Source organism: Ciona intestinalis, chromosome 11 (genome assembly GCF_000224145.3).
Source record: "Ciona intestinalis chromosome 11, KH, whole genome shotgun sequence".
NCBI lineage: Eukaryota > Metazoa > Chordata > Ascidiacea > Phlebobranchia > Cionidae > Ciona > Ciona intestinalis.
Window position 1 is genome coordinate 891,615 of NC_020176.2, and position 16,347 is coordinate 907,961.

Below are 16,347 nucleotides of genomic sequence, written 5' to 3' on the forward strand. Positions count from 1 at the left end.
ACGCAGACGCACGAGGATAAAAACGCATATATAGTTTATTCGCAAGGTGGTGCTACTAGGCTTTGATTGACAGGATCTAAAATGACGAAAGGGAAAAAACCGAATGACGTAAGGGTTTTTTCTTATCTCTGGCTGAAGACAGAAGGCATATGGTATCGTGAGATACATTACGTAATGGATAACGTAATCTGTTTTGGACTGAGAAAAATGTGGCGCAAGGGTCATTTTTTTCTTGGTATGGCGTTTTAAAACATATAACAGTATGCCTAAAATCTTCAAATCTTCATTTTACAGTTACGATTTTTGTAGTCAGTTCAGCTTTACGTAGAATTTCTGCTTTATTTTCAATTCTGGGTTCGCGGACTCTGTCCTTTTTTTATTTTCATCTCGAAAGTCCTGGTGTTTTCCTGGCAAGAATGTGGTAACGGTGCCAAGAGGCAAACACTTCATTATTATGGAGGAACCTCTTATAATACAGATCTATCTAAGTGATGACGTCCAGGTCGATTGGCACATTTCGTCTCCAAGGACGGTCACGTTCCAAGACGTATTGGACGCAATAGCCCAGGTTTTGAATCATTGTTGTTGTTTATGTTATCGATATGTTCATGCATGTTTTAAATGGTCTAGGAGTAATGGCGTGATTTTAACAATAGTGGGATTCTAGTTAGTTTAATAAATTGATTAGACTGTTATATAATCTGCTATGGTTGCCGACCAAACACACCTATATTATTTTGATGTGATTTAATCAATTTTCGTTAATAAAGATTGTTAACTTTGATTAACTTTCAGGCAAGTGATGACAAATTGTTGGCGACATACTTTGAATATAAAGATGAGGATGGTGATCGTATCACCGTGAAGTCAGATGAAGAACTTCACGCCATGATAAATTTTCACATGGCACCAACCTACAGTCAAGGCGGCGCTTTCGTGCATGAGGGCAACGGTCTTCCCCACCTGCCAAGTTTAGTGGTTTATCCAAAAAACAGTAAACCAGCGAGAAGTAGAAACGTCCATGATTTAAAAGTTGCGATTGCGCCAACTGCGTCTTCAAAAATTTTATCAAACAACTTGGATATCACTGTTGATGATGCCATGCAAGCACAAGAACCTTGTAGTAGTTTAGCTTGTGAAAATGACAGAAACTCACCAGCAGGAAATACAGACTCATTTGAAGTTGGGCAAATTGGCAACAATACTTTGCTGTTTCTAGAAACAATCGGTAACGGCAACAGTGGAGTTGTGCAGAGAGCCGTGCACCGACAGTCTGGTACAATCACCGCAGTAAAGTCGATAACTTTAGATTTAACGGATGAAGAGCAAAAACGAATTCTTTTGGAGCTTAAAATATTACGAAAGTATGTAAAGAATGCCGTATCTTATTTATTAGAAGTTTATGTTATGTAATGATTAAAAGTGGTGCACCAATGCTCAAAATTAATTTTTTGGCAAACTATCGATTGATTATACAAAATTTATGAAGACCAACTTAATCGAAAACCACCGCTCAATAAAATTACTGATAATAACTTGCTTGGCTCAAGGTTAGTTTGATTTTAATTTTCATTGATTTAACAATGTTTAAATTTTAAAGGTTAAATTATCGTATCTTACACTCTTTATTTCGATGACAAAGTTTATGACCCATGTTTAGATAAAGCATGTAAGTAGCAGCCTGACAACTCTTATATTTGTAGAAATTGCCTAGAGTTTATAATTTAAGTTTAAACAACAATTTGTTACACAGGTGCAATGGATCTCCATTTATTATTTCATTTTATGGAGCTTATTTTGATGAAAACCGTGTTTTGTTGTGCACTGAGTTTATGGATGGTGGTTCACTGGATAAACATGGAGTGGTACCGGAACCTGTGTTAAGAAATGTGGCGAGGTAAAACTTAAATATAAAAGTGTTGCTTTTCTGTTTTGTTTAAATACTTTTTTCGTCTTAGGCTTTTAAGTCATTGACTAAATTTCTACTTAAAAATTGTATTACTGTAGTTGTATGCTACCATGCATATTTTGGGAACCAGTTAAACATTTATATAAAAATCAACCAATTGCTCTAATGGGTTACTAAAGAATTCTTTTTCAAAAGCCTCAGTTCACCCCTATGTGAATTACCCATACTGGCTTAAAAACAGCTAAAAATGATCTAACCAACTTCCCATATCATACAGTGCAATTTCATTTGGTTTGAAACATCTATGGAGTTTGCGTATCATGCATAGAGACGTGAAGCCTTCCAATGTATTGGTTAACAGTTCGGGCCAGATTAAGCTATGTGACTTTGGTGTGAGCACCCAATTAGTGGATTCCATTGCAAGGACATATGTTGGCACTAATGCATACATGGCACCAGAGAGAGTGGTTGGAAGGGATTATACAATCTACTCTGATGTATGGAGTTTTGGGTTGTCTCTTTGCGAACTAGCACTTGGAAATTTCCCGTACCCTCAACTTGCGGCCAAGATAGCAGGTTGGCAAACCTTTGTGCTATATCAGTATTAACCTTTTCTAAACGCTACCCTATGTCTGACGTACTTGAGGGCTTTAACAGTGTCATATTAATCCTGTTATTATATATAACAATTCTATTCCTGCTTCCTTAAATTGAATTTTTGGACATCCATGTTTAATACTGTACTTCTGATTGTCCCAGGCAATACAGATGCGCTTGATATCTTTTTAACACTTATTCTAATCCTGAGTTTTCCTTCACCTAAAAATTTCTGGACATTCTTCAACTTTCTGTTTTTTATCTCCAGGTTCCAAAGGTGTTGTTCCTATGGAGATAATGCAATGCATTGTAAACGATGACGCACCACGATTGCCACCCGAACATTTCTCACCGGATCTCGTGGATTTTGTCATCTGTTGTTTGCAGAAGGAAGCTGACAAGCGTTTACTTCCAGAACAACTTTGTCTTCACCATCTTGTTACAACTACATGCCAGTTGCCATTGGCCCATAGACTTGGTGTAGTGTCGCAGTGGTTGAAACAAGCACTAGCACAAAATGGATAACTTAGGGAGTGAAATAGAACAGCCTGCTGGTCCAGGTCGTTTTACATTTTGCTGGCGTTGTAATTTTTTAACTGTCAGTCCATCCGAAATTTTAAGGTACTGTGTCAATACATCAAGGTGCTTCAGAGGACAAGTATGCTATGCTAGTGGAGGCAGTCCAATTCAGTAGAGATTTAATCTGAACATTCCTTCTTCTGTTTCAAACAAAAGTAAATCATTCTAGTTAGTTAAATCTATTATTGTCATTGTAAAAAGGTGTTTATAACACGGCCAGTTAAATTGTGCCTTTCCTGCTAATCATGCCCCACCATCTATGCTATGTCTATGTGGTTTATAACAAGTTCATAAGTTAAACATGGGTCACCATGCCAATTACCCTTACTGTGTGATGTGGTACTGAAACGCACAAAACTTTTTTCTCTTCTGTATTTTTATCGCTTTAGAGTTTCAAGATGCCTTTTATCGTTTTAACTTCTGTAAACATCAAACTTACATCCAGAAATCACAGTTAGCCTGTTTGATTATTTTGATCTTTTAAAAAATCTTTTAAATGTTTCACCAAGGTTACTGAAATGATTTCAAATTAGCGCAACACTATTTTTCTACATGGGTGAGGTCCTATGGTGAGACACGCTAGTGGAACTGGGTGTTTTGCCATAAATGCCCCATGCAATATAACAATACTATATTAATCAGTTGCTGGCTTACAAATATTTTGATAACTCCATTTTTTGTCCTTTCAATCTTTTCCTGATTGAATCAGATTTTCAATTTTTGAATCTTTTTGTGACAAGAATCGTAACTTTTGGTTAACTTTTTTCACAGAAACGTTTGGATGTATTTTACTATAAATCCGTATGTAACTTTGCGGGTCAATTTTTAATTGTAATTGGATAACTGGTAATATTATAAAGCATATGTGTCCAATGTAAACAAAGTGTTAAAACTAAACGTACACTGCTTTAATTTAACTTTTTTTCCTTCTATTTATTATAAACCGCACTCTAAATCATGATAGAGTTTAAAATAAGCATAAACTAACAAGGCATGACCATTTCACTATTAGCTCTATGCAGTCAATAGTAATTTCTACTTGCTGCAGCATTTCAATTTTTTAGCTCCGAAAAATTTCTATCGTTTTATATTAGCTTTCCTTTGCAGCATACAAGCATTAGGTTAATGTAAAATATGGTGAATTTTGATAAAAACAGGATTATCCTGTTGTCTCACCTCAATGTAACACTTTATGCTTTGTGTTTTTGGATACAAATTGGAACTTTGCCAGTAAGTACAGATTGCTTATATCTCTGCACAAATATTTCTGTTTTAACTTTAAACATAAGTCATATTTTAACTTGAACATATTTTTGAACGTATTTGTTTTTTGTGGACAAGTATAATATACTTTAAAATCTAAGGTTGTGGAATATAATTGTTCAGAATGTCAATTTTTTTTTAAGACTATAAAACAACAAATGTTTTAGTAATTTGCATTTCTTGTCTTGCAGTATTTGACCCAAAAGTTTGATGTAGACCCAATAACATTTGGCAACTTACAAACCACGTTTGCTGTTGTGCAACTGATGGGAGGACCTTTGTTTGGCAGGTATCTTTTTCATTTATTTTTTATTTTTAAAAAGTTGATTAGTTATACCAGCATAAACGTAGTGCTACAAGCTTTCAAGATAGATTTAAGTTTATGAATTAGCATTTAAAACAATACGTTGCATGCCTACAATTTTACTCCAGCAAATATATTTTGTTAATCTTGGTATTTTTTTTAAGATTTGGTGATCTGTTTGGTTGCAAATATGCTCTTGCATTGGCTTTCATATCAGCGTTTCTCAGCTACTTTTTACTGGGTGTCGCAAATACTGTGTTCATTATTTTCTTGTCTCGTTTACCTTCAGTATTTATGCACGCCATGCAAGGTGGGTGTGTTATTTGTTACTAATATCATACAATATAGGTTGGCCAACAATTTAAATTCCTAAACCACCTGAACGACTCTCATTTGCTGTTAATTCCGTCTATCGCTGTTTTAAATAATCTAATCTGGTGTATTCGAAAAAAAAGTTATACTATGTTATTCTAAGGTTTGTTTGATTAAACACTCTTATAATTCTTGGTTGTGCCACTGTCTATGTTAACAATATATAACTGACGATTTTATAAATTTATCTAAACCATTCTTTGTCTGGTGGCAAGATAAAATCTCTTAATTTTAGGAGCACAGATGGTGATCACAGATCTAACTGAACCTTCTGAAAGACCCGACAAGTTGGGGAAGCTTGGTCTTTCATATGCAGTTGGTATGGTGTTGGGGCCAGTTATTGGTGGTTGGTGTACAACGTATGCTAATGAACAAGTTGCAGCATTCGTGGCAGCTTGTGGTTCACTGTTAAGCATTGTTCTTGTGGTTTTATTCATTCCATCGAACACAAAAGGATTTATCTTAAAGGAAAACACAGAGGTGGGTTCTGTCATGAAAGATGTATGAGATATTGTTGTAGTTGGGATGTGAACATGACTTAATCAAAAGAAGCAATTATTTGATGCAGGTATATTTGACTTGTAAGAGGCAACCTTTTTAAAACCAGTGTATTGTGGATTTTTTGGTTTCTTTCTTTTTTCTTAATAAGATATTCAGTGCCCAATTTAAAAAAGCAATGTCATAAAGGCGTAGAAAGCTTCTGGAGTTTCCAGATTGGATTTTTTGATTTAGCAGAAAACTAGCAAGAGTCCAAAAATCAGTTGCAGTTACAATGCCGTTGGTTTTAGTCTGCTATAATTTTTCAGTTGGTGGACCACAATCATGAAGTAATGTTTCTTTCTGTTAGAGTTGTAAACCAATGAGTTTTCAATCAAAATATTAAACTTATCATTTTTATATTCGTTCTTTTTTAGAAAACTTTAAAAAAATCGAAAAAACTACTCGACTTTGATGTCTTTACCTCCCTGATATGGAAGAATCCTTCAGCGAGGAAACTCCTTTTCGTGAAGATGTTGTCCGGACTTCCTGTCGGGATCCTCCATGGGATGTTTAGCATGATCGCTTTAAATCATTTTCATCTTTCAGCCGAAGCGAACGGATACGTTTTATCCTATGCTGGATTTTTGTCCATTGTAAGTTGGAGTTACTGGAGGTTAAAACTTGTTTTGTCGCAAATGTTTATTGAGCATTGAAAGGAGCATAAGTTGGTTTGACTTTATATTGTTTATCAAAAAATTGGAATTCAGTCCAAAACTTTAAAATACCATTCCAGAAGCTGGTTAAACACAGTCTAGTGGTTTGAAGATAATTAACACCCAGATTGCAATATATTTAGTTGCATTGTTATATGAATTATTATATAAGCTTCAATTTTAAAAATCTAGTCCTTAATTTCCAAAGCTTTTAAAACTCAGTTGCAGATTTAAACAAGATGTGCTCCTGAAATTATATCTTTATTACTGAAGTTTTAAATTTCCATTGTTGTTTAGATTTCACAAGGATTGGTAATAGGACGGCTTACAAAGAGAGGATTCAATGAATGGTCGTTAATAAATGGTTGTGTTGCTGTATTGTGCGTCTCCAATGCTCTCATGTCAATCTTGGTGAATGGTGTCATAGGGTTCTGTATTTCCCTTATACCCATGGTGGTAGCAGGTGCAGTTTTCTCTACAGTTATCCAAGCCATGCTTACTAAGACTGTTCAATCAGAAGATACAGGTAAATTACTTTCATATTTTGACAACGTTTTCTGTGAAAGAATCAGACAACTGATGTTCTTGAAATGCATCAGCAATTTTATGCAAAACTGTGTTTTTGTTATTTTCAAACCAACAAAAATAAATGACTGTAATACCAAATATTTCTTCAGTTTAGGGCTGAATTTTTTTTTGTAGAAATCTTTTTATCTATTGCAGAACTGTTTTTTTGGTTGTTTTCGTACTAACAAAAATGAACAACTGTAATACCAAATATTTCTTTAATTTCCCCACTATTTGCAGGATCCATGCTAGGAGTAAGTATGGCGGTTCATTCATTAATCCGAAGTGTCTCGCCTACAATTGGTGGATTCTTATTCCAATACTACGGATTCTGGTCTTTTGGTGCGATAGGATTTCTATGCAATGGTCTGTTACTTGTTTACCTTCTTATAAGCAATCCAAGATAATATTGCAAGTCTGAAAGTAAAAATAAGCAAAAACAAAAGCCACTAAAAAATGTTTCTGGAAAATTTTTTTAATGGTTTATAATTTTTTAAAATAATAAAAGCCAAAACAGTTTAAATTGAGATATAATCAACAATCAAGAATTTATTTAGAAAACGTTTGTATATCAAGTTATATCAAAAACTTTATTCAGACATTTTGGTTGCACATACACAATTTGAAAACTACTAAAACATTACAGAAAATCTGTAGTGTTCTAGCAACTGTTATTGTTTTAAACATAAATTGGTTATATTTTATTTTACATCAAACTTGTTTTTGTGCATTCCTTTTGCTCTTCCAGCTCCTTGCTGCACTTTAATATTCAACAGTTATTGATGCAATGTATTTTATTGTGTTTTACAGTTTATTATGCACATATATAACAGAGAATCATTTTAAGTGGTGTTTTATGCAGTGAGGATACAATATCTTGTAATTTTACTTCTGTGGATTTCTTTCAATCTACCAAGGTGTCGTAGAATTAAAAACACGGTGTCTTTAGTCTTAGGTTTCAATTTAAGTGATTTGGAATATCGTTTTATGTCATCATCCATGAAAAATGTGGAATAAGTTGTTCCTGAGGAAACAAACTATTAACTTTGCAGACTGCGCAACTGAACACATGCTCGCGCAGTTTTGTTTAAAAATTTTGGTTATAAGTTTAATCCATGAAAGCCATTTAATCAACCAATAAACAAAATATAATTTTCCGTACTCTGCTTACCGAATATTTAATGAAATGTAAGCTTGCACTTAAAAATTTGCAGTCGTGCACGTGTTATACCTTGCCAGCGTGCCATAAAATGCCAAATTTTGCAGACTAGACACACAACAAACCTTTCACTTCTTTGGCTTGTTCAAGATAAACTGCTCTTCTTTTATCTTCTTTAACCGACAATAATTTTCTTGGTTTTGCAAGAAACGTATATTTTTCATGAAGAATATGATTCACCTCAGCTATGCCAGCCAACACTTGGTCCAATGACAAATGACTTCGGACGTATCTGGTGTAAAAAGCATTTTCTAAACAATTTCTTTTTGGTATGAGAAATCTCATGAAAGAAGAGAGTAGTTTTAACCAAGATAAGTTTTATTACACATTCCCTGATGCGGTCTTGCCAGATAGCAGATCAAATGTTAAAAATACGCTATTTTTTATACCGAACAGGTCGCTCAAAGGTTATTTACATTATGTCTGGTAGCAGAAGTAACAGAATATTAGTTTTACTGACTAAACTAGCAAAACACATATTACAGATATTAGATATAGGCCTATATTGTATAGGATTATGGAAAATCTGAACTAAATCTTTATGAAGTTTTCAAGCATTTGCAAAGCTTAAGTACCAACCACAGGCTAACATATATATGTTATAATTGTCACTTACTTGGGAACTGAGGCAAACTCCTTCGATGTCAAAGGATTCAACTGCGGAATTATTGTTTTTTTCCTCGGAGCTAAATTTTCTTTGTTTTCTGGGGCTTAAATTTGTAAAATAAAATTATTTGTGCTTTATTTCAACTTTCAAGGACATTCTAGTTGCGTGTCAAAATAAACAGCCATTTTCATTAAAGGATTTACATAATTAAAACCCTGCTTTAGAAGCACAATCATCTACTAAACTGAAATACTATTTTACTGTTTTTTTTTTGTTTTAAAGCAATACATATTATATATTTATATAAAAACTTACTAATATTGTCCAGTATTTCACGTTTTACACAAACAGCCGAATTGTTCAACGCAAACAACAACATGCCATCAACATTTTTCTCAACGGATTTCATGCTTTCATAATTCTCCTAAACAATTTATCAAGAAACAGAATTAAAACAGATTTTAACATAAAATTAATTGTTTTTATCTTTGAATATGACAGCGAAGATCAACTTATTTAAAACAACGAACAGATGGGGCTTTCTGTTTGTTCCCTTGTATGTATTAAATAAATATAATCAGTTTCATACACAATATAACTTGACATATCCTCGCATTCCATTTTATACACATCTTGCCAGCTTTGGAGTTATCACGAATATTTCTATGTGGCCAATGTGGGTGAATGTTTTGTTTTATGATGATTTTTATTTATTTATGGTTGAAAAGACACATTTTTCAACATTGGTAGCAGTGAAGAGCATTGAACCAATAACCTCTTGATTGGCGCAGTAAACAACTCTGCCACAAATTTTCTCTTCGTTGTTACAATACTATGATTTTTAGAAGATAAATCAAAAAATTTTGTCAATATGTATTCATATATTACCTTTAAAAGTTCCATATCCACTTTGGTTTTGTTTACACTTTCCCGCATTAAGGAAACCAAATCCTGCATTTCCATCACGTCTTTATATAACGTTGTAAACGTTGCAGCACCATCAGAATGCGTTAATGCGTCTTTGATCGTTACCCCTAGCTCGACACGGCGCATAAGTGACTCAAAACGGTTAACTAATGCTTCAATTTCATCAGCCATATTTCAAAATATAACAAACTACTTCAATGAAAATCGCGGTGACAAAAACTCTAAAAAATTAAAATATATTAGTTTCTGTTAACACTACAAAAAATACAACAATTTTTTGCTTTAAGTGTCGTTTGTTTGTGCAACTTGAAAAGAGGAACTGCAAAATGTAAAGTTTATAAACGATGTTTACATTATTTTTCATTAAACTTATTGACATTCGTATTCACTCAACTGTGACCATAAACTCCCGCGAAAAAGTTTGAATTTTGCTAGTGTTGTCAACTATTTTAAAAGTTTTTGTAAACCAACTAAATTCTGTTTTTTTGTCATTTATGTCTTAACTTTAAGCCTCCTGTAATATGTAAAATCGTTTTTTTTATCCGCCGCAATATTGCGTGGCATGGCAAGGCTATATTTGCTTTCGTCGGTGAAGTTGCGTAGCATTAAAGATATATTCTCACATATGGAAGAGAAATATAGACGTTACATATAGTTGGGTGGGGGAAGACGGGACATCTTTGGCACATAATATTCAAATAACCTGATCATGTTTTAAACAATCAACAGGTTTTATAATTCTTTGCATGTTCCATGTTTACCAACGATGGGACGGGAAAATAGAAGGAAAAGGTGTCCCATCTCCCTCGCCCCACTATTGCTATAATATATTGGGAAATAGTGGAAAACTCATAAACACATAACTTACCTAATACAATGTGTTCAGTACATGATATAGAGCCTTGGTGTTTCAGTACCTGGAAATTAACTGGATGTCCAGGATTACGTCATAAATGCATGAAATTAAAAGCTAAAAAAAATGACATTAACAAATATATTGGTCCAGCTGACAATGTTATTTAAACAATCACGTTTTGCGTGTAATTACATACACCCTATTATCATATACACTGACAACACCATATAGTCTCTATATATTACCTACATATTTTAACTTTATACGACTGTATCCTCACTGTCTTATATAGTCCACACTGAAACTTTATCTAACCTCCGGTAAAAAAACACAACAACAGCGCAACATGTTCGGTCAAACCGCTCATGATCGAAGCAAAAAAATATAATTCGTTGCAGGTTGGATTCCAACGCTGATTGGTAGAACGCTTGAATCGCGTCTGAACCTCCAGTTTGGGGCGTCACAAGGCAGGAAATAAAGATTATTCGGCGTTTGGATAAAAGGAATTCGTCGTGCAGAAGCGTGAGTGTTTCCAGTTTTTAACTGCAGCACGATTTCGGTGTAACTTTAAGCGACAGTTACTGGTTCGTAGGAAACACTGCAATTTAAACGAAGGAATTCAGAATACACATTTGTAAAGCTGAACAACTGTATTGGTGCGATTGTTGCACGATGAACAGTTTTTATTATTCGTTATATAGTATGGTGGGGAAACATGGGCCACCTTTTCATTTGATCTTTTCGTACCATTTTGTAGTAAACAAAAAAAGTTCAAGGAAATATAAAACCGTATCTTCACAACTCGCATAGACCGTTGTTAATCGTTTAAAATTTGATTAGGATATTTTGATACTTTGTGCTAAAGGTTTTCCATCTTTTCCCACCCTACTATATGATTACTACATTTCATGCCCTATACCTCCATTGGGTGTTGGTCATGTACATTCATGGTTCGTACTGTGTGTCCTTGGAATATACCATATTTGTTCCAACCCAGTTTTTTCTAATAATTTGTCCAAATTGTTGGACATATACAGAGTAAAGAAACACTCAAACACCCATAAATCGCATTGGTGTTAGCTGATATGCGGGTACGGTGGTGTATTAATGCCACGCAAGCGCAGTAGGGTGGGGGAAGATGAGACATCTTTCATTCTATATTTCTTCTTCCCATTTGGTAGTAAACAAAACAGATTCAAAGAATTATTAAACCGTATCCTCACGACTTCCATATAGAGACCGTTTAATTGTTTACAACACGATCGGGATACTTGAATAAAATGTGCTAAAGGTATCCTGTCTTCCCCCACCCTTATACTACACAATAATTCAAGCAACTATTCCACTAAACTATATATATATACTTTTTGTTTGAAATAAATTTATTTTGTGTCTTTTTCACCATTACTTCGTATGGACTTCGACGACGCCTAATTTGCATATATATGACATTGTTATAAATTTACAACCAAAACCAAACACCTTCTATTTATATTTGGCTCCCAAAACTTAAGAGGGAAGTCGTTTAAGGTTTTACGACGACGAAATAAAGGTTGATTGGCGTGTGAAAACTTTTCATGTACAGTTCATGAACCAAACTGACACAACTATACCAAGATTTACGATATTCGGTAAAGAATTTTAGCTTTGCCCCTCAGTTGTTTATTGTGTTGAATAAGTAACGGACTGAATCTGTCCTATAGAACCTGTGTCCTCGACAAGGAGTTCACTCACATAAAATATAATGTTGAATCGTGCAGGTTGTAGGCCCAGTCTGTTGTTCTATAAAACTGTGAATGAGAAGGAACTAATAAAGAATTCCAGTAAAAACCTCAGCGGCGCTAATGTTTTACTAACTGCTGTTGATTGATAGTGTTTGGCTATTAGGCATGATTTATTGACCTACAATAAAGTGGAAATTACCTTCTCAAGTGCATTATGATTTAAAAAGGTTGTAGCATCTGAGAACATAGGGAACCGTATATGGGTACACATAAAATGGCGGCGAATAGGCATCAGTTTTGCTTCACTATTTTTTTAATGCTTGGTGTTGCCTCTACTGTAATGATATTCTTTATATTGATCACACCGGAATGGAAAACAAACTCTGCAGTTACTTCTAACTCTCTCAAAAACTTTGACATGCAACGGAACAGAATGGGCTTATGGAAAGTATGCATGGAATACTTGTGGAAGGTCGTGGGAGCTCGTAAAGTTTGCGATCAATACGATCCTGCATTAGTTGGGGTACCTGGTAAGTTTTGTGTCAAGATACCGGGTTTAATACTCGACACTGGCATTACTATTGACGAATGTGTTTTTGGCCAAGACACGAAAATTACTTCTTACGACGTTTGTTTTATTGCTAACCCATAAGGGCACATACGCCGTCAGATATTAGTTTCAATAGTTTGAGGAAAACTCATATATTGAGCAATTTTACTTGTAATCTAAATTAATCTTTATCGGTGATATGAGTTTTGCGTTTAGTCCGCACATACAAATAGGAACGTAAGGTGTTTTCTAATCAATATTTTTATTTACTTTCTAATTTTTATTTTGCACATTTCTTAGGTTCATTTTTATTTGCACGCAAGTCATAGAGTTAAAATATCAACTTAAAAGCTTCGTTTACTTTAAGATGTTACATCTCAGGTTACCTAAGGACAATCCAAGTCATGATGATGATGGCAATCAGCTTTTCGCTAGGTGGCGTTGTATGTTCCCTCCTAGGTTTAAAACGGGTCCCTCTTTTGAGCAATAAGAGGAAAAACAAAACTATTCTTCTTGCCGGCGTTTGTCATGTTTTTGCAGGTATAAAGAACAAAATACTGCTTTCATTCTGTTATTTTTTTAAACAGTTCATGAATAATTGAATGTAACTTATTTACCCTCTCATGGCGGGCAACGAAAATCGTTATAACACGAATGAATGAACTTACTTTATCCTCGCGCGGCCGGAAACGACAGTCGTTATAACACGGGTTTAACACCTCGTGCCAGCTTACGAGTTACCATGTAAATTACTTTGTATGTGATTATTTTTTTTTTATTTATGACTGATGGGCAACCCATTAGTGACCACTGGGTTGGAGCAATTGCCGTTAAGCGTCTTGCCCAAGGACAAATACGCCCACAATGGTTTAGTTTTGTAAAAAAACACTTAGATATGAGCATGAAGAAAATAAGCAGGGGTTAATATGACTTTATTTGAGATAAAAACAACAAAAAATATCGGTTTAACGTTATATATATAAAGCTTACATGGCAAAGAAACTAGCACAGCCTGTTAAACTAGGTAGGTTAACTACAAGTTGCAGAATACTGCTAATGTAGATATATTTCAATTTAGAGTCCCATCTTCCCCCACATTGTGTTTTGTATGTTTTCATTGCCAAACTTTGAAAGATTTGCTTTTAATTTGGTAATTTATACCTCAGGGGGTTTTTAACTATAAGATACTGATTTAATAAAAGATAATATTTTGAAAATATATTCGAAATTTGGTCATTTGCGCTTGGTGATAATTTATAAGAAGTGGCTTGTGCCAAAAACAGAGTAGTAATACCCAATTTGTAGCAAAAATAAAAACTTTATCAATAGTTATTATCAATTTTCCGTTACATTTGTAGGATACCGTATTTATCCATTGAAGTTCGAATATTAGCCATTGTCGTTCAAACAATACCAATTGTTATGCAATAATATAAGGTATAGGTAACATGTTAAAACTATAGCAGTAGAGCAAAAAAGAATGCTTAGACCTAATTTTCAAAGCGTACAGTATTATTTCGTGTTATTTGCGTATATTCCTATTTATAAATACACTTCATAATCAAAATTAACAACGATTTTAAACTGTCCCATCTTATCCTGTGTGTTTTCAAATTTGTAAAATTTCACCTGTTGTGCGGATCGCTAAATAACTCCTCGTGTGTTTTATTATATTTTATTAAATTGGTGTTAATTAATGAAGGAGTGATAGTACTAATTCGTGGTATTACCCAAAAACCGTCATCTATTTTGATTTTGGAAATATTTGGCAATATGTGCTTAAGAGTCCCATCTTTCCCTATTGTACTATATCTCTGTATGTAATTTCGTGGCTGATCATTTTTTAAATGCATAGGTCTATAACTTCCAACTCATGACAACCGTAAACAACCATTGGGCTGGAGCAATCATTTAAGTAGGACACACATTCGCCCACAATGGTTTAGCAGCAGCATTTTTCCGATGGCCCTTTCAGTATGCTAATAATTTATTTTGTATAACGTGTGTTGCCCTCTTGCGGTTATTTCCGACTTTGAATTGCCACCGGTTTGTGAAAATATATTTTTTTGAGTATAACAATTAAAACGTTATTGGCGTACAAAACAACGTATAGCGACAATATAAATATCAAAAAAGCAACGAACTTTGTGATATAATAACATTGGGCCGTGACACAACTTATCGATGCTATAAATTTAGGTGCCTGCAATAAAATAGATTTTTAATTAAAATGTTTTTTTTTGTCATTTTCCGCTCCGCACTTACAAAGCGCAGTGAAACACAATTGGAAAACCTTATTTGCATACTGTGTAGTTAACTAAAATCCCCTTAGTTAATTATTAATAACTTTTTTTCTACAAACCGAGCACAATATTAGATATGTCTTTTTTCAGTCTATATTTGTCATTGGTTTTGACGGTGGTTTCCTCCGATGTCGTAAAGTTAAAGTTCAGACGCACAACAGCAACAACGAAAACGGGACACCTTTAGCACATAATATTCAAATATTCGGGTCGTGTTTTAAACAACAATCAACAGCGGTCTAAGTTGTGAGGATACGGTTTTATAGTTCTTTGTTTACAAACAGATGGAACAAGAAAATATAATGAAAATATGTCCCATCTTACCCCACCCTTCTATATGTTACATATTGTTTTGTTTTTTTACAGGCATGATAACTTGTGTATGTGTGTCTCGTTACGCTGTGGAGGTAACAAGAGAATATTACGCCGTACCTGCTTATCAGCTTCAAGTTGATGCCAGAACCCTCAAATACACATTTGGAACATGTTTGTACGTGGGGTGGGCTGCTTCTGCCCTTGCAGTTATAACAGGATGTTTGATGATGTTGTTTTATAAACGCTGCCGTAAACAGGAGGAATGTATTGAAACCGACTCTGGTGCGGGCACTATATTTACTTTGTGTTTTTTTAGGTTGTTGTTTTATATTTGAACAGTATTTTTCGTATTGAAGCCCACTAAATTAATTAGTAGCTCCAAGTTCTAGAGTGAAAAACGTAACCTTATAACGGCACTATTAAAATATTCTCAGAATCGGCAAAAGACCGAACAGAATCAAAACACATTGATCCAGACTATAAACGGGTGCGAAAAACATCGTTGGAGAAAACTCCAACACCGAACTCGGATTTCACGAAAAATGACGAAACACACCAGAGTCATCCATGTAGCAGATGTTACCATACCAAACCTACCAGGAGCTTCAGTGGTACAAGTGGATATTATAGCATGCTTTCTTTATTCTCAAATGCAACTCAACACAGCAAAATTAGCGGCAATATGGTAGAAATTTGTCCTTTGGAAACAAATACTAAGCCATTGTACCAGTACGTCCGCATATCCTCAAAAGTGTAAATGGAAAATCTTCTTCGCCGGACTTTGTAAATACCTTTTGGCAAATACAAATAACCTCTGCAAATTAAACTGAAAAAATTATTGTATATACTTAACAACCGGATTCAAACTATAGTGACAGTTACAAAGTTCTGTTTAAATAGAATGCAACATTATTAACGTCCGCATATCCTCAAAAGTGTAAATTGAAAATCTTCCTCGCCTGACTTTGTAAATACCTTTTTCGAATGCAAAAAACCTCTACAAATAAAACTGAAGAAATTATTGTATACTGAACATTATGATTCAAACTATAGTGACAATTA

The 16,347-nt window shown here is 34.3% G+C and overlaps 4 protein-coding genes across 5 annotated transcripts; 3 read left to right on the forward strand and 1 right to left on the reverse strand.

Annotated features, from left to right (window-relative positions):
* The first annotated feature begins 93 nt into the window (after positions 1-93).
* On the forward strand, positions 94-4,192 carry LOC778673 (dual specificity mitogen-activated protein kinase kinase 5). The gene is made up of 5 exons (XM_009861814.3): positions 94-568; positions 796-1,364; positions 1,754-1,897; positions 2,187-2,485; positions 2,775-4,192. The coding sequence occupies exons 1-5, from the start codon at positions 455-457 to the stop codon at positions 3,029-3,031; spliced, it is 1,383 nt and encodes a 460-aa protein (XP_009860116.1). The 5' UTR covers positions 94-454; the 3' UTR covers positions 3,032-4,192.
* LOC100177728 (solute carrier family 22 member 18) lies at positions 4,191-7,630 on the forward strand. The gene is made up of 7 exons (XM_002131585.4): positions 4,191-4,315; positions 4,540-4,637; positions 4,817-4,962; positions 5,260-5,504; positions 5,939-6,157; positions 6,515-6,743; positions 7,025-7,630. Exons 1-7 carry the CDS (start codon positions 4,220-4,222, stop codon positions 7,189-7,191), a joined length of 1,200 nt encoding a protein of 399 aa, XP_002131621.1. The 5' UTR covers positions 4,191-4,219; the 3' UTR covers positions 7,192-7,630.
* Positions 7,577-10,536, reverse strand: LOC100175406 (spindle and kinetochore-associated protein 1-like). 2 transcript variants are annotated; one of them, XM_018814050.2, is made up of 6 exons: positions 10,406-10,536; positions 9,499-9,758; positions 8,926-9,034; positions 8,620-8,713; positions 8,069-8,235; positions 7,577-7,821 (listed from the first exon to the last, which is right to left on the reverse strand). In XM_018814050.2, the coding sequence occupies exons 2-6, from the start codon at positions 9,706-9,708 to the stop codon at positions 7,778-7,780; spliced, it is 624 nt and encodes a 207-aa protein (XP_018669595.1). In that variant the 5' UTR covers positions 9,709-9,758; positions 10,406-10,536; the 3' UTR covers positions 7,577-7,777. The 2 variants fall into 2 exon arrangements, with proteins under 2 accessions (XP_018669595.1, XP_002131642.1); XM_002131606.4 differs by having other exon boundaries at positions 7,577-7,808; positions 10,406-10,535.
* Positions 10,537-12,367: 1,831 nt separating this feature from the next.
* Positions 12,368-16,279, forward strand: LOC104266185 (claudin-19-like). Its single transcript, XM_009861816.3, has 4 exons — positions 12,368-12,647; positions 13,049-13,207; positions 15,337-15,567; positions 15,720-16,279. Exons 1-4 carry the CDS (start codon positions 12,377-12,379, stop codon positions 16,040-16,042), a joined length of 984 nt encoding a protein of 327 aa, XP_009860118.1. The 5' UTR covers positions 12,368-12,376; the 3' UTR covers positions 16,043-16,279.
* The last annotated feature ends 68 nt before the right edge of the window (positions 16,280-16,347 follow it).

Excerpts from the sequence above, each read along its gene's own strand:
- LOC100177728 (XM_002131585.4), top strand. The coding sequence starts at position 4,220 with ATGGTGAATTTTGATAAAAACAGGATTATCCTGTTGTCTCACCTCAAT. Across the intron at positions 4,963-5,259 it reads ATTTATGCACGCCATGCAAG|GAGCACAGATGGTGATCACA; the intron begins GTGGGTGTGTTA and ends TCTTAATTTTAG. Across the intron at positions 6,158-6,514 it reads ATGCTGGATTTTTGTCCATT|ATTTCACAAGGATTGGTAAT; the intron begins GTAAGTTGGAGT and ends ATTGTTGTTTAG.
- LOC100175406 (XM_002131606.4), bottom strand. The coding sequence starts at position 9,708 with ATGGCTGATGAAATTGAAGCATTAGTTAACCGTTTTGAGTCACTTATG. Across the intron at positions 8,236-8,619 it reads GAGTTTGCCTCAGTTCCCAA|ATACGTCCGAAGTCATTTGT; the intron begins GTAAGTGACAAT and ends TTTTTACACCAG. Across the intron at positions 7,809-8,068 it reads ACAAGCCAAAGAAGTGAAAG|GAACAACTTATTCCACATTT; the intron begins GTTTGTTGTGTG and ends TTGTTTCCTCAG.
- LOC778673 (XM_009861814.3), top strand. The coding sequence starts at position 455 with ATGGAGGAACCTCTTATAATACAGATCTATCTAAGTGATGACGTCCAG. Across the intron at positions 1,898-2,186 it reads GTGTTAAGAAATGTGGCGAG|TGCAATTTCATTTGGTTTGA; the intron begins GTAAAACTTAAA and ends CATATCATACAG. Across the intron at positions 2,486-2,774 it reads ACTTGCGGCCAAGATAGCAG|GTTCCAAAGGTGTTGTTCCT; the intron begins GTTGGCAAACCT and ends TTTTATCTCCAG.
- LOC104266185 (XM_009861816.3), top strand. The coding sequence starts at position 12,377 with ATGGGTACACATAAAATGGCGGCGAATAGGCATCAGTTTTGCTTCACT. Across the intron at positions 13,208-15,336 it reads CGTTTGTCATGTTTTTGCAG|GCATGATAACTTGTGTATGT; the intron begins GTATAAAGAACA and ends GTTTTTTTACAG. Across the intron at positions 15,568-15,719 it reads ATGTATTGAAACCGACTCTG|AATCGGCAAAAGACCGAACA; the intron begins GTGCGGGCACTA and ends AAATATTCTCAG.